This window comes from Lactuca serriola, chromosome 2 (assembly GCF_051521515.1).
Source record: "Lactuca serriola cultivar US96UC23 chromosome 2, Lser_US96UC23_V15, whole genome shotgun sequence".
In the NCBI taxonomy this organism is placed as follows: Eukaryota; Viridiplantae; Streptophyta; class Magnoliopsida; order Asterales; family Asteraceae; genus Lactuca; species Lactuca serriola.
The window spans coordinates 73,743,355-73,763,781 of NC_136409.1; the positions used below are offsets into that span (position 1 = coordinate 73,743,355).

Genomic DNA, 20,427 nt, shown 5'->3' on the forward strand with positions numbered 1-20,427 from the left:
TTTGGAGATAATGGCTCCAAACCCTAATTCATGAAATTAATGGGAACATGAAATTGAGTTAAGGACTTAATTAACCAAGTCATGTAAAAACCAAGTTCATGGAGTTCGATTGATTTTGTAATATAAAGCTGAAATGTTAAATTCGATGATCAAATGAGTGATCATTGTGGAAATGTTATAATAGCATATGAGTGATCATTGTGGAAATGGGTTGTAATTAAGCTCTTAATAAGTTAAGACAAGTTCTACAGAGTTTCATGTGCTCTTTGAAAAGATTTTTGGCAAGAGATTCATCAAGCGCACCAAGTGGAGGCTAGATGTCAAAGTGATAGTTAGTTTCGGTAACTAGTAAGGTGAGTACATATGACTTTTCCTAATGAGATACATGGTTTGATAATGAGTTTTAACTCTATGGTTTCTTGAAAATTCTTATTCTTGATTTATTTATGAAAGATAAAAGCATAATCTAAGTTTACGTACTTAATGGTTTTAAAGCGTTTTTGGAATGTGGTTTGATTAAATAAACTCTTGAAAGAGTAAATAGTGTTTGAAATAGTTTTGAAAGATAATAGTTTTTAAGAAATAAATAAACTCTTTGTAAGAGTATGTAATGATTACATGTGATTTTGAAAGATAAAAAGGGTGGTATGTTCTTTTGTTGAAGATTATAAATATGTTTAGGCTTTGATATGTTATACTATGCAAGCTATTATTGTTTTTTAAATAGATCGTGGCATATTTTTATGATTAAGTATCCAAAAGAAAAGTGGTAATCATGCATACATTGACTATGTCAATGGTAACATTTAACAAGTTCCATGGTCTATCATATACAAAAACATAAGTTGTTTAAATGTAAAAAATATAAAAAGTTCATTACCCTCCTAAGTTGTTTTCCCTTTCTTTGTAATAAAACATTCGACATGTATCACAATATTATCCATTTTGGGCCACCCGTTGGGAAACTTCACACGAATGTCATATGCTTAACCACAAAGTTCTAAAGGGGATCTACTGCCCTCAAGGTTTTAAAATATGCTATGACAAGGAAGATATCCACACCCTTATAAGGAGATGATTAGTTCTCCATCCCGGGCAATGTGTTATAAGGTATATGTAGACACCCACCTTCACCCTCTCTATAGGGTTCGACATCAGTGGCGATTCCAACATTTTCTTTTGTTAAGGGCACTTTTGAATCTTTTCAAAAACGTAAAGAAGTTTTTAAGTAAAATTTAAAATAATTGATGTATTTATATGTAGTTCTTTTAGCCATTGGGAGCATGTGCCCCCACTCTCAAAGCCTTAGATCTGTCAATGTTCGACATCCATGTCGAACACATCGACTCGTGCGCTAGCAATGTAAATTAATGAAAAGTTTTGTCATCATAAATACCTGCGAAAACCAACAATAGTAGATTATAGTAGCCGCAATGGAATTCCTTTGCAGCTAAGAGTGATTTTTTTATAACAAAATAAAAAAAAATGGTGGTTAATTACCACATATGTCATGTAACTTATTAAAAAGTTATGCAACGATTTCGATATAATACTCACAAACAAAAGAAAACAAACAAACAAATAGATTTATAGTCTACTATACGGTTGAAAATATTATTTTTTTTAGAATTCACTTTTAGTTTATCTTCTATAAACAACCATGCTTTTTTGTCTTTCTTTTCTTTTTAAAACTATAATTTTAAATTTTCCATCTACTATTTTATATATATATATATATATATATATATATATATATATATATATATATATATATATATATATATATATATATGTGTGTGTGTGTGTATTTGCCGTTTTGGTTTATGATTTTAACATAACTTAAATGTTATAGTAAAAAGATATGAACCATTCAACATAATTTTCTGTTAAGTCAATAAATATAAAAGGAACCAAGCCTATTATACATTTAGGATGCCAAAAACAAAAATGTAGCAAACTTAATAGTGATGACATCACTATATAGCGTCACATATATTGGTGCTTGCTACCAAATTAAAAGGAGGTTTGTATGCACACCCAAATTGAAATTAAATTGGTAAACAAAGACATAAATATTATTTTAGGGAGATAAACTTTAATCAAATGAAGATTTACCACTAATAATCAACACATAAACGAATCTCATGTTTGTTTGAAATAATACGTCAAGCTTTTTGTTCATCACCTAAAAATAATTGTATACTAAAATAAAAGATGAATTTGAATAAAATACCAAGAAATCTCAGAATACTTCTACAATAAAAACAAATCTTTGTGGCTAATTTTAGAAAGATAACAAACTTTAATTTAAATGAAGTTAACATTTTCTTTAAAAACATTGGTGTTATTAAATATTATATAAATATAAATAAGTTAACAATTATAATATATCATTTTACTCTATCAAACTCTACTCTATCAAGGAATGCAAGAAAAACACATGTTGAGGTGGAATGAAAAGAACCGTTAAATAAAACTCAGATAGCTTTTACTAATTTAGCAATGAATATCTCTTTAAAAGAACTTTACTGATAGAAGGAATCACAAATACAGCTAGGGAATAAAGAATTGAATGGGAAAACCACTCCTATTTAATGACAGCCTAACTACCATTATAAAAACAAGAAACAGCTCGATTAATTGACACGTAAACATACACATAATGATACACAAACAATCACAAACGCTAATAGGTCCAAGAACATAAAATTCACTCAATTTATCTGAAAACACGGATGAATAATGATTCATAGCAGATACAACCGTGAACCAGTAAGTATAATTTACACTTACTTTGAAAGTGGGAAAGAGATCCATTAATTGAACTCACAGTTTACTAGGGGTGGCAATTGATGACATGACACGAAAAAAATACACGACACAAAACGAAATTGGGACGAAACTGAAATTTGAATTCGTGTTTGTGTCGTGCTCGTGTCAAGTGTAAAAAACACGAAGTCGTGTCGTTTCATGTTCGTGTTCAAATTTCGAAACGAAATTGACACGATTTAGCATTTGTCTGACCTGTATTTTGTGTTTTTCGTGTTTGTCATGTTATATATGATTTAAGTATTAATTAAATAAACTAATTTTTATTTTATTTTATCTTTGTCGTGTCGTATCGTGTTAATCGTTTTTTAATCGATTCGTTTTCGTGTTAATTAAAAAAACACGAAATCGTGTCGTGTAGTGTTCGTGTTACTTAAAACCTTGTCGTGTCAGACAAAAACACGACACGATGGCCCGATTTGTCACCCCTACAGTTTACCCAGTGACGAAATTAGACTAGAAACGTATGTGGTTCCAAATTAAGTGAAGCTTAAAACACCAAAGACTCAACAACACATGTGGCGGGTCTGATCGTACAAATAAAAAACGACAGGTTTTCAAAAATTCGGGTTCAACATTACAACATACTTGACCACTAAAATCAGATTTTTGCTAAAAAATAATAATTACTTTGCACAAATGGGTCTCCTTATAACCATTCATCATTCATTTTTATAACATCAAACATATATTTCCTTTTTATCTCCAATATGTGAAAGGTTTTGATAATATTAACCATTTGCTTTGCAAATTGAAGTATAAGCCTTCCAACATTTTTTTTATTATTACTTGTTTATTATTTCATCAAATAATATAAGGTTATAAGGTAGGCTCTAAATATTTTCAAGGTAGGTTCTAATTTTTTATTATATAAAAATTAAAAATTAGGTGGGTCCTAAGACCCACCTTGGTAAGATGGGTGGGAATGAACAACGTGCACCCCCATTTTTCCAACATGGCACACCAAAAACGGCATTATAACGCCAGCTACACCACCTCGAGGTGGTGTTTTTAGGCGTTATGGTGGTACCAAAAGGAAATGATTGAAAGTGGCTTGCATTTTGAGGGGAACAGTCACATTTTTTACTGTTTGCACAGTCACACACTTAAATAATAATAATAATAATAATAATAATAATAATAATAATAATAATAATAATAATTTTCCCTATTTATATCTAATATAAATACACATTATGTATCTCAATTTTACCTACAAAACTCAACAATTTCTTTCAAAAATTTCAAATTGCTTTCAATTTCATTTTCTTTTCTAGTATTCTACTTAATTAAAAAATGGATCCTTGTGATCCGTTCCATCCATACAATCATGATATCGACAATGATGATATGTCCGTGGGTATGATGTACCAATATGCTACGGATATGCAATTTCCAGAGCCATCACCACTACTGACCAGACGTGCGACGTTGAACGGAATCGTGAAGAATGGCATAAACCTCTAGTACACGATTATTTTTCGAATAATTGTGTCTACCAATCAAGCGATTTCAAAAAAAAAAAGTTTCGTTTGCAGAAAAATATGTTTCAACGAATAGTCAATGCAATGGAAAGCATGTACCGTAAATACACTTGTTTTACAAATTAAATATATGTTCTTTAGATTATTAAATAATTGTTTTTCCGATAACACAAGTACATCCGTTTTTACAAATTAAATATATGTTTAGGTATGAATATTTCCAAATGAGATATGGTGCGAGAGGTAAACGAGGTTTTACAGGGTTGTAAAAATGTGTTGCTACAATCAAAGCTTTGGCTTTGGGGGAGTCGTCTAATTCTATTGATGACTATATGAGAATGTCATAGCGAATTGCACAAGAAACTTTGTATAATTTAGTGAGAGGTGTTATTGAAACCTTCAGTGACAAATACTTGTAGAAACCTTCATTGAATGACATGCAACAACTATATGTGGCTCAAGAAGAACAACATGGTTTTCCGGGTATGTTTGGAAGCATTGATTACACAAAGTGGATATGGAGAAATTGTCATGTGGCTTGGAAAGGTCAATACATAAGTGGTCATCTTAGATCACCTTCGTTAGCATTAGAGGTTGTTGCGTCACAAGACTTATTGATTTGGCATGCTTTTTTCGGAGTTGCGCGTTCTAACAACGATGTAAACGTTCTTGATCAGTCACCAATATTTCAGGACCTTTTGACAAAAAAGGCATTGGATGCTCCTTTCACAGTAAATGGCCATGAGTATAAGTTCAGGTATTACCTCACGGATGGAATTTATATCCACTATAGTCTATGTTTGTGAAGGTGTTTCGACACCCGATACAACCAAGAGACAAATTTTTCAAGAGAATACAAGAAGGAGCACGTAAGGATGTGGAACGTGCTTTCAGAGTTCTGAAAACAAAATGACACATAGTTGAACATGCGGCATGACCATATCAGTTGGACACTCTACGAGATATTATGTATGCATGTACCATAATGCATAACTTGGTGATCGAAGATAAAGGATGATACATTACGGAGTATTCGCCTACAGAACTTAGACACATTCAATTTCAACCAGGTATAGCAGAATACTTACATAAAGTTGTTGGCATTCATCACTAACGAAAACAAAAGCAACTTCGAGAAGATTTGGCAGATCATATCTACGATGGTACTGAAGATGAATAATTTAGGTCAACAAAGGAAATTTTCTCATCTTTTTTTTGGGTTTTAGGTATTTAAATGTTTTTGTTTTTACTTTAGGATTTATTAAAATTTTATTTTTACTTTTTAAATGTTATTTTTAATATATGATTTAATTTATATAGTTATAAATATTATGAAATAATTTATGATTTAATTCATATGTTATTTGATGTTGCCCATTTTCACCTTTGGTGTTATAACACCCATGTATGACTAGGATGGTGATGTGGCACCTATTGGGTGTGGTAACATGTAATAACATGTTGCTCACACCCAGCAGCCTTATAAGTAGCTTTGACCCTAAGTTTACCTCCACATGCACATATAGGAACACACAGTCATTGGCATGTTTTCTTTCTGTTAGGACATAAATGGCCGAAATATTTCATTAAGCATTTTAAAAAACAATTGCAGGCAAAAATAAAGTATACAAAACCATGTATCTTAAATAATAATTATGAAAAATTTTAAAACACATAGTTCAATATAAACTTTAACCTAATTATTATTTTAAATAAATAAAAATAACAACTTCGTCTGTTTTAGTTGAGCATCCAAGTAAAAAGAAAACATAAACCGTAACGGCATAAAAATTAACATATATATATATATATATAGAGAGAGAGAGAGAGAGAGAGAGAGACAGTGACGGAGTTTGAAGTATTGATTTAGGGAGCCGAAAATTGAATATATATATATATATATATATATATATATATATATATATATATATATATTGAAGAACGGGCATGGGGGTTGGGGGTGACAAAGTCAAATTTTATAGTTTTAGGCATAATATGTAAAAAAATTTAATAGTTGTGGGCTAGTTATGAAAAAACAGGAGGACCACAGCCCTCCTGGCCTATACAAGCCTCGCCCCTATATATATATATATATATATATATATATATATATATATATATATATATATATATATGGAGAGAGAGAGAGAGAGAGTGTGAGAGGGGGGAGGGAGGAATGATCATTTGAGAACTCAAAGTTTGCCGAAAACCTGAGAACTAAAGGTGAAGCGTTAGATTAAAAAATTATATGGCTTAGATTAAAAATGACATAATTTTAATTATAAATGAATTTAATGGCACTTTAGGTTTTTCTAAATAGACCCTAGGGGTAAATTTGGTATAAAAATATCCTTTTAAAAATAAATAAAATATGAATTACCAATTAATCTAAAATCCATAAATTACTTTTCATTTTCTCTCTCTCTCTCTCTCTCTTTCTCTCTCTCTCTCTTTCTCTCTTTCTCACACACACACACATCTATTTCTTCACCATCGATGATCGATCGCCTCCCTCCTCCCTCCCTCTACCGCCTCCCACCTCCCTCCATTGATTGTCTCTAGCTTTGTCGTCGATCAACGTAAATTTACGATCCACACTCGTTAATCTATATATAATCGACATAGATGATTCATTCGTTAACACCACCGCCAACAATCTATCGATTCAGTTCATCAGAAGAGAACAAATCTGGCAACTTATTCTCATCTTCGTTGATTTATTAACATCTCCGACGACCGGTTCGTGTCTCCACCTCATCTCTATTGACTGATTCACATTTTCGCCTCATTTATTAAATCAAACCCTATCTTCGTTGTTATATCGATTCGTTATACCTAGAAACAATCTTCCATGAACGTCTTCCGCCTGCCGTTGTTGCTTCACTGAATCTTGTAGTGATCTACACTTTCTAATATGCATACTGAATCACAAACGTTAACAAGTAATAAAATGATGTAAATAGCCTGCAATAACGAAAGAATTAAGCGATTTCTTCATCCAGTTGTTAAATGGATATCTTCAAAGCCCAGACATGTCAATTTTGCTCTGTTACAAAATATTTCTATCAATGACATTAATTATCAACAAATCACCTTTATCCCTTAATTTTCTAAAGTTGCTATAATTAAGGTCAAGAAAATGGATATATTGAATGTGCATTCTGGTAAAAAAAAAAAAAAAAAAAAAAAAAAGAGGGTGCACCAAAGGTGATAGATGAAATGCATCAAAGAAAAATACCAAAAATATTTAAGTACAACATCATCTGCCTGTTTCCGTTGACTTTCTACGCTCCACCTCCAGTAATCTATACTTTCTCACTTGTTATTTCTATTTTCCCCTTAAGTTTAAGATAGTTACACCTTTAAGTGTTGGTTAATATTAAACTAATTATATGATAATGTCTCCATTCATTTACTTGATTGGGGTGACATAAGTAAAGTGATTGTTGAATCTTAAATTTTCAGAGTACATCAGGAAACAAAGCAAAGGAGGATCTTGCTGCAGCTACAGGTGTTGTGAAGGTCTGTCAACATTCCGTGTTTTGTTGGTAATCAAGAATTGTTTTTCACTAGGTTTTATTAATGAGTTCACTGATATGTGTTGTTTTTCATCTAAATTTATACAGTGAAGATATCCTATAATCAATGAAGACTCCCAATCCGGTCACCTATGAATTACTCCGATATCTTCAAAGGTTGAGAGTGAGAGAATATGATGTTCAAAAATGGAAGATTCTTAAGGTATGTTAGTTTCTTCAGTTTTGATCTGAATTCTTCTTTGATTGTGACAGATACTACTTATTTGTGTTTAATTTTCTTAATCTGAAGATTTTCTTTGATCGAAATTTCTTTAATTTGGCGAACTAGTCACAAAACAGTTAATAATTTTTTTAGCTTAAACTACTCTATTTGATTGGTAATCTCAACCAAGAAACCTAAAAATGTTGAATAGTTTATATAATGGTTTATGGAAGTTGGGTGGTTTTAGTAACTACATCATCATTTTATAGTATTTAGTTTATTTAAGTCTTTTTTTAGGCACTTGAGAACAAACACTATAAACTGATTATTGAGATAATATAAGGGTATATAAGTAATTTCATTTCTATTTTTTTTTTCCAGATTAAATTAGACGACTCCGAGTGGAAGGAACGGTATTATGACTAGAATTTTTCAACTAAAACTATTAAGGAGATGGATGTAATAAGGAGAGATGTTGTAAGTCTTTAAAATTGTTAAAAACTATGCCAATTATTTACAAATTTATGATGTAAAATCATTGTAGACATCATATAAAATCGTTGTTATATTGTTACCTTTTTATTTAAAATTATTTGATGCAATTCTTTATAGGTTCTAAAATATACAGAAAGCCTATTGGGTGATGCGCTATTAATATGAAGGTGTTGGTTCATGACAGTGATATTTTTTCCCCTTTAAGGTGTTTATTATTGTTTTTGCCTTTTCAATCGGACATGTTTGTTGGATTAGATGTCTAAGCCTATAACTATAATTGGTATGTACTTGACCCGATAGTAGCATCGTTTTTTTGGGTTACCTTCACCATAACAATTTGAAAGGATGAGTTTTGGAGAAAGAGGTTAATTAATGATTTATTAATATATTATAAGAATAATATATTAATTAAGAAATAATATTATTTAATCAGTATTGATCAGAATTTAATTTGAAATTAATTTAGTCATCAAAGAGACTGCTTAAAAGAATGGGGACTGATTATGTAAATTAGTAATAGTTATAGTTTGGGCTAATGGATCCTATTAGTATAGGGTGGACGAAATCTATGGGAAGCCCATAGAGTTTTCGTCCAAGGCTTACCATGTGGGGGTCCATGTGTTGCTTAGGGCCCAAGCAAGGGAAGTAGGGTTTCCAGTTGAAAACCCTAGCAGCCTCAACTATAAAAGGAACCCCAAAGCTCTCGAAATCGGCCACTTGATACCCAAGAAGAAAGCCTGGTCGAAATCCTATAGCCTAGTTGAAAACCCTAGCAGCCTCAACTATAAAAGGAACCCCAAGGCTCTCGAAATCGACCACTTGATTCCCTAGAAGAAAACCTGGCCGAATAACATATGAATTACATGTGATTCACATGTAAATCACAAGTGAATCACATATGAATTATGTCTATATGCACACATACATTTTGTGTGAGTGTTCTTTGTTAATTATTTTTTTTAAAATTTTCTTGTGAATTTCACATTTGAATCTTAAAAGATACAATCACATGTGAATATCACATTATATAATCATATGTGAATCTTACATGATATAATCAAATGTGAATCTTACATGATATGTACATGTGCATTTTTTGTGAGTGTTCTTGCATTAATCAATTTTTTTTAATTTTCTTGTAGATTTTGTATAATTTATGTAAAATATTAAAGATTTGAAAAGTGATAAATTGAAGAAAATATGAAAATCTTGATATGAAGAAATGAAAACACTATGAATCTTTGTAGTTTTTTTTATATTTTATTTTGTATCGAATAAAATACTTGTAGTATTATGTTTATAAATTGATTAATAAAAATGAGATTTTTTATGATTTACTTACGAATATTTTAGTATAAGAAAATATGCATATATGCAATTGAAAAAATATGCATATATGCACCTAAAACGTTGATTTTTTTTTTTGTTAAAAAAATTAGAGTTTTTTTTAATATTCTAGTTTTTTTTTAATTTACTGATTTTTAAAAATTTACTTTTTTAAAAAAAATGCGGTTTTTTTTAAACTGTAGTTTTTTTATATATGCAGGTTTTTTTTTTTTGAAAAAATTCCAGTTTTTTTGAAAAAAAAAATGCAGTTTTTGTAACATCCATAAAATTCATAAAAATTTAAAACTTTTTCAAACATTCAAAAACCATTATTTATTAAAAAATATTTTCAAAATAGTTTCATATCAGAGTATCACAGAAATCAAAATCATAAAATACGAGGAGGTGCACAATCACGCCTTCGCCTTCTCGCGTTCATCCGAAGTACCTGAAATAAAATCCAAAACTGTAAGCCTGAAGCTTAGTGAGTTCCCACAAAATACCAACGCCATACAAACCATAACCATATCATAACAAACAACATGCATATAGAGTCTGCAGTATGACTGGACCGCCCTCAGTGGGCCTTCAGTTTATCTGGCCCACTCTCAGAACCTTCAGCATGTCTGGTCCGCCTTACCGGGCCTTCAACCTGTCTGGACCGTTCTCCGGGCCTTCGGCCTGACTGATATGCCCCATTGGGCTTGCAGTCTATACCGACCGCTCTGGGTATGTTGGCCTTTAGCACAAAGCAGGTATGCCTAAACCCATCCCCAAACTACAATCCATATATATATATATATATATATATATATATATATATATATATATATATATATCGAACGCTAGCTAGCTTGTACAAACAGTCAAACCGATCTAACATATCACTAATCATAACATCATCCTTTATACCAGTATACCAATCTAACCGGTCACTAACATAGCATCATCCTATATACCAGGATATCGACCTAACAGGTCACTAAGCATATCATCATACAATAACCAGGATAACAATCAAAAAAGAAGGGACGGCATTGGTGCCTTCGACCATGTCAGTATAGTGAGGAAAACTCACCTCACAATGTTGAACGGAACAGAAAGATCAAACTCCCGTAACACGGCTCCAGCCACAAACACCTACACCCATCGTTGATCCAATTCCATAAATTCCCAAATTACCAAAATACACTCAGAAGTCAAACCGTTCAACCCTTGGTCAAAGTCAATGTCCATGTTGACCTAACTCGTTGAGTTCCTTCCGAACTCAAAAAGTCGTGAAAACCCCAGTCAACTCGCCGAGTTACCAAATAACTCGTCGAGTTCATGCAATATCCAGAATATCGGGAAAAACCCTAACCAACTCGTCGAGTCATCTCGCTAAATCGCCGAGTTCATGTAGAATCCAGAAAGTGGGAAACCCTCTTCCAACTCGTTGAGTTGACTATGCAACTCATCGAGTTCCTTCAGTCTATTTCTCATCCAGACTCTTTTAAGCGAAACCAAGGCTCCAAAGTGTAGATCTAGACTCCTAGTGTGTAGATACCACATAAAGTTGCTAACTTTATGTGCATGCAAGGTCTCAAAAGGCTTAAAACACCAAAACTAAGTCTAAGAAAAAGTTTAGGGCATGGAGAAGGACCAAAGCTTGATAAAGTCGATGACTTTATGACTGTGGGGGCCTAGAAGAGTCCAAATCTAAAATCATGTCTTTGTTACAAGCTCAAACCCGAAAGTGACTCCATTTTGCACTAGAAATGACCCTTTTCTTTCACAAGGGAAGATCTAAAGAAATGAGAAGTCAAGGTATTAGCTTTATACCTCAGATTGGTTGCCAATACAAAGTAAATAACGGATCTACAACCTTCTTCTTGATCTAAGCTCCTAAACCTTCAAGTTTCCTTTCAAAAGAGCACCCAAAATGACTTCCAAGCTCACACATTCACATAATGGGGAGATTAGGGTTTCTCTATAAAAGGGACGATGAAAATGTGGTAAGGAGGCTGAAAGGAGGACTTAAGGTCCTTTAAATAGGGTGCAAACCCTAAAAATGAGGGTTTCCATGCACAACCTCTACTTGTCGAGATGGGGTCCTCCAACTCGTCGAGTAGGTTCCAGAAACCACGTTGCATGATCATTCTCTACACGACAAGGTAGGGCAGCTAACTCGTCGAGTAGGTCTATAATTATGAATATAAAAGTTTTAAAATTTATATATGGGAGTCGGGTGTTACAGTGTTTTTAAATATTGTTATTTTTTTAAAAATTGTCGTTTTTAAAAAAAATCAATTTTTTTTAAATTCATGTTTTCTAAAAAATATTAATAAATCACCATTTAAAAAAATTTAACAACTAATTATTTTTTAAAAATCCAAAAATTGATTTATTATGTCAATTTTTATAACTTTTTATTAATATTTCCAATAACAAAAGAAAATTAAACATTAAATGTGATTGTTAAGATGACGATCATGCCTTTAATAAGTTAATTTTGATCTAATGCTCCATCTTTTGTTCTTAGGTAATCTGGAAACTATGAGTTCCTAACGGATCTCACCCATATATATATATATATATATATATATATATATATATATATATATATATATATATTACCGGTTCAATTCACAAATGAGGAAATAAAAGAAAAAGCGAGTCTGAAAAGGTTTATCGAATTTAAATTCAATTACATAAATTAAAGTAAATAGAAACGCTAGAAAATCCATAAATAACTAAAATTATATATATATATATATATATATATATATATATATATATATATATATATATATATATATATATATATAGGGGGAGAGAGAGAGAAAACAAAAGGTCAAAAGGTAAAAAAAAAATATCAAATTGGTGAAAAAAATAAAAGAAAAAATAGTATATATATATATATATATATATATATATATATTTCAAATTTATATTTATAATTTGTAACATCCCGTTTCGAAAAAAAATTTAAACCTTTCAAAACAATTTATTTAATATTCAAAGTGTTTACAAAATCATTGTTTCCAAAAAATTATTTAAAATGAAAGTCCCCTAAGATCCAATCAGTCGTAAAACCAAGTATGTGTACGGTCATGCATTCACCTTGCCACGATCCTCTGAAGAACCCGAAACCATAAACTAGAATTGTAAGCATGAAGCTTAGTGAGTTCCTCCAAAGTACCAACACAAACAGATAAAATATACAAATAACAGCATGGCGGGTCCAATCAACAATCGGGTTGGAATAGCGTAGACCCAGTCACCCTCCGGGTCCAGTCATTATCGGGATGAAATGCCAATATACAACAGGTCAGTCAACCATCGGGTTGGAATACCCCAGGCCTAATCAATCATCGGGTTAGAATGCCAATATATTATGGGTCCAGTCAACCATCGGTTGGAATACCCCAGGCCCAATCAACCTCTGAGTCCAGTCATCCTCGGAATGGAATACCCCAGGTTTGGAATGCAAATCTGCAATGGGTCCAATCATCCTAGGGATGGAATACCCTCAGGCCCAATCAACCATCGGGTTGGAATGCCCCTGGTCTGTTGGCTAACGCACATAGTAGTAAAGCCTCAACCACCAACCATAATATGTGCACATATAATAGATAAGCATATAACCAGTCAACAGACAATCAGGCAGATCTACAGATCACTAAGAATAGCATCATCCTATATACCAGGATATTGATTTAATAGATTACTACATCACGATAACATACTATCACATAAAAGGATATATAATCCAATGAGCCGGCCTTTGTGCCTTCGACCCGTAACTACAATGAGGGAAACTCACCTCTACTGATGTTAACTGAAACAACACTCGATCCGCGGTGAACACTGCTCCTCATGCTAAACAAAAACCAGAAACCAACCCAATCAATAATTAGGGTTTAACCCAAACCCATGGACTAGTCTATTCCTCATCATGATGAGTAGGAGCGTTCATTATTTGGATAAAACCGAATAGTCCAATTGGACAAATTGGATTGGACTATTTGGTTTGGATATTCAGATTTTTGGATTGGTTTTCAACAAAACCGAATTATTATTTTGGATATTGGATTGGTTTTGTTTTATAAAATATAAACCGAATAATCCAAAAAAACCGAATAACAATTTATTATTTATTTATTTTTAATATAACTAAACTATTTATAAATTTTATAATTTAGTTTTTCAAATAAGTTCAAAAAAGTTTCATCTAATAAAAAACATTAATATGCATTTTCTCTAAAAAGTTCTTTATCTATTAAATATTAAACTATAATATACATTCTTAGTAGTTTATAAATTTTAAATCACAACTAAATATTTTTTTTGTTTCTTCTATAAAAGTGGGATAATATTATAATTATGTCATTTCAAAATGTTTTAGTTTTTGAAAACCGAATTATAAAAACCGATCCAACCGAATTGTAATTGGATCGGATCGGATCGGATCGGATTTGAATTTAGTTTGGATTATTCGGACCCATATTTTGAGAACCGAAATCAATTTGGATTTACTTAATTGGATCGGATCGAACCAATCCATCCAAACGAACACCCCTAATGATGAGGGAAAAAGACCATGTTTCCCTTTATATACAAGCCCAAGTAAACTAAGCCCAAAACCCTAGTGGCACAAGGCCCAAAATTGATCCCTTGGGCTTCTGTTGAGAACGCATGGCGTTCCACCTTATGACGACTGGCGTCCGAATGTCAGGCGTTCCCATGCAAATGCCTAGTGTTTGCTCGTTGATCACCAACTTCCAAACCAGTGTCTTAATGACTTAAGATCTCATGTCCAAACTACAAATCCAATCATAATGGAACGTCTAAATCCATAAAGTTGCAAACTTTGTGGCCATGCATGGCTATAATGAGTCCACCACCAAGATCCTAACTCAAAATCAACTATAAGGCTCCAAAACTCTCGCATGGAAGACTATGACGACCCAATATTGCATTTTTATGATTCTAGACCCACTATTATGCTTGAAAGGACAGTCCAAACCTATGGAGCATTCCAAACTCACAAAGATCAATTCTTTCGGACTCATTCCAAACTCACAAAGATCACACCTAACAACAACGTTATGAAGCTTTTCGTAACGACGAATCCACGCTTCACGCCATGGTGTGCCTTTTTGAACACTGACTATAAGGCTCCAAAACCCTTGCATGGAAGATTATGAAGACCCAAGATTGCATTTTTATGATTCTAGACCCACTATTATGCTTGAAAGGATAGTCCAAACCTCTGGAGCATTCCAAAATCACAAAGATCGAGTCTTTAGGACCAAAAAGAACATAAACTATCCTTAAATCAAGATCTAACAAATGAGACATCAAGATCTGAACTTTATACCTCAAAATGATGCTCCAAGATGTCAAGAATCCATATCTACAAGCTAGACAACAACCACAATACTCCAAAGATCTTCCTTTTCTTATGAAGAACACTAAATGATACCAAAAATATGAACCAAAGCTTCAAAATCTCATACACACTTAGGGTTTTCGAAATGAGGATGGAGGCTCGAGTGGTGAAGGGTTTTAAGGCCATAATGTTCTTTAAATAGGGCACAAACCTTAAAAATTAGGGTTTTGTAACATCCCATTTAAATGAAGTAATTAAATAATAATTCAGCAATCCCGGGAAGTAATCATATTATAATCTTATATTATTGTTGTCCAAAATCAAATAATAACTAGTGGGGTGTTTGTTTCGGGGTGCTAAATGAGATACTTTGATTTCCGAGGGTTTAAGAGTAAGTGCGGGACTTATATTGAAAGGATTTTATGGAGTCAGGGACTGAAGTGTAAGTTTCGGACCAGATTTGAAAAGAATTACAGAGGGCATGGTTGGAAGGGTAAATTAGGGGCTATGATTGAAGGGATTATTATGGGGAGGGACTATAGTTTCCATTATGGCAAACTTTTGATTGAAGGCGGGTATTTAAGGGTCCCGAAACCCTAACCCTAGATATAATGTGTGCAGCCATCACCTTCTTCACTTCCACACTGTAACGCCCAAAAATTCAAGACTAAAAATTTTCTTTTAATAAAACATTACTTAAAGCAAAACCATCAATCCAAACATAATCAGAGTATTAATTTCTAAAACACAGGTTCATTATCAGAGTAAAACATTCCCAGGCTGTCTAATCTATGGTGTGTGCCATGCGATCACCCCGAGCTCTTCCCTCCGCTACCGGAAGTACCTGAAACCAAAACTGAAAACCGTAAGCACAAAGCTTAGTGATTTCCCCACCCTACCACATACCATACATAACCACATACTGCACATACTGGGCCACGCCCGCTATCCTGGGCCTCGCCCCTACCCCGGGCCTCGCCCGATACAACGGCCGCCCCGCTCGGATATAGATCTGTTTCACTTAGGCCTCGCCTATCACAGGGCCTCGCCCACCAACAAATAATAACACATAAACATATCACAACACATAAGCTAAACACATACGAACTGATCTTGTCCTAAGGCCTCGCCTATCTTGGGCCTCGCCCCTGTCCTGCTACTAATGAGTCATGGAACCCCGTCCACGCTCCTACTGATTGTGAGATACGGGCCCATCCCACACTCACTCTTTTCCTAACTCGGGCCTCGCCCCTGATCTACTGCTAATGAGATGTGGAACACCATCCACACTCTGCTATTGGTGAGTTACGGGACCTCGCCCACACTCACCTCCCTACCGGGCACATTCAAGCATCACACAGACAACAAGTATAGACTATCACATAAACCCTTCCTTGGGCACCCGCCCGCTACCACTGGACCTCGTCCTGAATATCATACTAGCATACTGTGCCTAGGGCTAACCCCCGGGTCTTCTACTCATAACTACATGGGTCGGCATTGTGGCCTTAGACCCATTCACACAAAGAGAAACTCACCTGCACTGGCTGAACTTGCTGATGATCCCACTAGCCGCTGCCCGGCAACTCTCTGAACTCCTGCTCCACTCGCTCCCCGAGCTACCAATATCAATGCAACACTGAGTCTAACTGACCCCCGAAAGACAACCAAGTTAACTTTGGTCAAAGTCAAAGTCCTAGTCAAAGTCAACCTTCCAGGTCAACCCTACTCGCCGAGTCCCCCTACTGACTCGCCGAGTTCATATGTTTAGAGTCCTACCATCCGCGACTCGACTCACTGAGTCGGTCCATGACTCGCCGAGTCTACCGATTCCGAGTCCTGGCCTGTCCAACTCACCGAGTCTCCACTCGACTCACTGATTCGAGTCTCAACTTAAAGGGTTTGGGGTTTCGCGACCTAACTCGCCGAGTCCAAGACAACCTTCAACATACTCGCCGAGTTGTTCTTCCAACTCGCCGAGTTCCTGCCCAACTTCATCTGACTCGACGAGTGGTTCATCCCACTCGTCGAGTTCCTCCAAATCTTCATGCTACTCGCCGAGTCCACTCAAAGGACTCGTCGAGTCCATTCATATCCCCATACATGTAGAGGACTTTTGAGTCATGCATGGACTCCAAACTGTAGATCTACCCTTCCCAAGCCTATTCCTCACGTAAAGTTGCAAACTTTACGTGTAGAGAAGGAGATCTAGAAAAAATACACCATAAACTAGGGTTTAAGGCAAAGAGGCTCCATAATCAACTCAAGGGCAGATACTTTATGCTTCTCAAGACCATAATATGCTTAGATCCGAAGTAGCAACTTCAGATCTGGCTTCTAACTCAAATGGATACTATTATGGCTTAAAAGCCCAAAAACTCACACATAGATCTAGGTGCAAAAGAGTCCAAGAACTAGTTTATTACCTCCAAATGCTCAGAAATATCTTCCCAATCCCATATCTATAGCCCCTTCTTGCACCTCCAAGATCCTTTCTTCCTTCTCCAAGCTTTAATGCACTCTTCAAGGTAACAATTGGCTCAATCAATGGATGTGGCAGCTAAGGTTTGGTGTTCTGGGTTAGAGAGGCAGTAAAGGAACCCTAGGAAAGAGAATGAGGCGCTTAAATAGGCTCCATGTCCCGAATTTAGGGTTTTCCTCGCACAGACCAGATTCGCCGAGTCCCCTTGGCCGACTCGCCGAGTCGGTCACTTACTCCTCGACCCGGATCCCGCTCGGACTCGTCGAGTTCCTCCTTGGACTCACCGAGTCGCCCCTTAAAATTAGGGTTTTCTTTCCTTTCTTGGCCTTCCAGACTTTGGGTGTTACACACACCCTCCAGCCGCCACCTTATGCCACCGGATCCTCCAAGTCGCACCATCACCCCTGTTTATATATGTTTTCCAACCGGCAAAGCTAATGGCTATTGTTATGACTTACGCCACTGACTTCTTCTCCTTTTTCTCCAGTTGCTCGGTCGAGATCGGACGCCACTATTTTAGCGTCGCCGTGCCTCCTTGCTGCTGCTATGTGAATCACCGAGTACTCCACCGTCTCACCCGCTGTCAACAAGCCGAGAACCCGAACACCACGTGTGGTTCGTAAATGGTTAGATCCTTCACTATTACATTGCCTCCATCTATGTTGGAACCGAAGGGCCAACGAGTTGAGTACCTCTTGTCGCCGTCGGATGACCACCTGACGGGTGTTGTTGCCGCCGATTATGCTGTTGCTGCCGGTTGTTTCGTTCAACGCCATCCGCCGCCATGGTCGTCGTCGCTGCTAGCTTTCTTGTGCTGCTGCCTTCGCCACCCACCTCAATGGGTGTTGGATTTGTTTTTTGGGCATGAGATGTGTGTCCGTGTATTGTGATGGGATGAGGCCGCCGGAGATCCGAAGAAACCACCACAACCACCACTATAGGGTGGTGGCTGCCACCATCTGCTGCCAGCCACCTTAAGGTGGTTGTGTGTGTTTTTGTGTATTTTAGGTGTGTGTGTGTTATTAGTATATGTGTGTGTTTTTGGATCGTATTGTAACTGTAACAAATGGGATAGTGGAAAGAAAGTCAAAACTACCACCATAGGGTGGTGGCTACCACCTCCTGCCGCCACCGACCGCCGTGTCGGGTGGTGGTGTGCTTTGCGTTGTGGTATTGATTCGTTGGGATGCTTGAAACCCTAATGGGCTTAATGAAACTCTAGTGGGCTTATTGGGGCCCAATAAAGACTAATTGACTTAATAAAATCTTAATGAGCCCAATGGGGCCCAAAGTGACCTAAAAGCCCAACCGATTGACTAATGGACTAGTATTGGGTAGGAAACCCTAATTTGGGTTTGGAAAACACCAATGGCATAAAACCCTTAGTTTGAGGGAAATTGGTCGGGCACACACACATGGGAATTATTTGATAGACTTGAAATATTAAATAATAATCATTGACAAAAATTAACCTAAAAGCAATATTGGACTTAATGGGTTAAGTAGGAACACTTAACCCTAGCCGTCATTTCATGTGAAAACCCTAATTTAACTTGGGCTTTTGTAACATCCCGAGTTCAGGAGTGCAAGTTCAGGGTTCAAAGTGAAAATGTGGATGGTCAACTCGGCAAGTCCATGGGTAGACTCGGCGAGTAGGATCGCGATTCTGGTCGCATGTTAAGTGGCCAACTCGGCGAGTCGGTGGCTGGACTCGGCGAGTTGGTGCTGTGTGGAGAAAACCCTAATCCTGGGGGTTGAGCCCTATATAAAGAACATAGTACCCTCTCCCCAGCCTCTTTACTCTCCCTTGAAGTCCAGAAACACTAATATTCGTTTGTGAGAGAATTAGAGAGCACTTGGATCTTGAAGGAGTGTATTTGAAGAGATCTTTGAAGATTAAGAGGCTTGGAGCAAGGGGCTTTACAAGGTTTTGGCTTATTCTTCTGTTGGAGTCTTCTCTTGAGGTAATGATTTGTTGCTTGAGCTGTTATCAATCTAGATCTATCATTTGTAGGATTTGTAGGAGTATATCTAGTGCTATCTTGTGTTTGGAGGTTGGATCTGAGGTTGCTACCTCAGATCTAGAGTAGTGATGATCCAAAAGAGCATAAAGTCCCTGTTCAAGAGTTGTTGATGAAGCCTTTTAGTCCCAAACCCTATCCCTAGAGTGTATTATGCTTAGATATCCTTGGATTCACGTAAAGTTTACCAATTTACATGATGGATGGCTTGTAGAAGAGTAGATCTATGGATTGGAGACCCTGCATGGCTTGGAAAGCCTCTGTATGGGTTAAGAGCTAGTGGTACTCGACGCGTCACATGGGTGTACTCGGCGAGTTGCATGAAGATAGGCAGCAACTCTGCGAGTTGGTTGAAGATAGCCTTGGACTCGGCGAGTCTGTTCTTGGACTCGACGAGTTTGGTCGTGAGGTCCTAACCTTTCCTGTTGAGCTGTGAATCGGTGAGTCAAGGGATGACTCAGTGAGCTGAGTGCGATTAGACTCGGAGTTGTGGGACTCAGCGAGTCTTGGGGCGACTCGGCGAGTTGAGTCGTTCTATAGGAGTTTCAGAGCATAGGGACTCGACGAGTCAGTGGGGTGACTCGACGAGTAGAGATAGTCTTATGTTGACCAGTTGTCTTCCAGGGGTATATTGGTATTTATTGAGTTCAGTGTTTTGGTTATTGATCGGTGGTG

The 20,427-nt window shown here is 35.9% G+C and overlaps 1 protein-coding gene across 1 annotated transcript; it reads left to right on the plus strand.

Annotated features, from left to right (window-relative positions):
• The first annotated feature begins 4,750 nt into the window (after window positions 1–4,750).
• Window positions 4,751–8,480, plus strand: LOC145089337 (uncharacterized). Its single transcript, XM_079027785.1, has 5 exons — window positions 4,751–5,070; window positions 5,122–5,182; window positions 7,779–7,835; window positions 7,965–8,054; window positions 8,436–8,480. The coding sequence occupies exons 1-5, from the start codon at window positions 4,751–4,753 to the stop codon at window positions 8,478–8,480; spliced, it is 573 nt and encodes a 190-aa protein (XP_078883911.1).
• The last annotated feature ends 11,947 nt before the right edge of the window (window positions 8,481–20,427 follow it).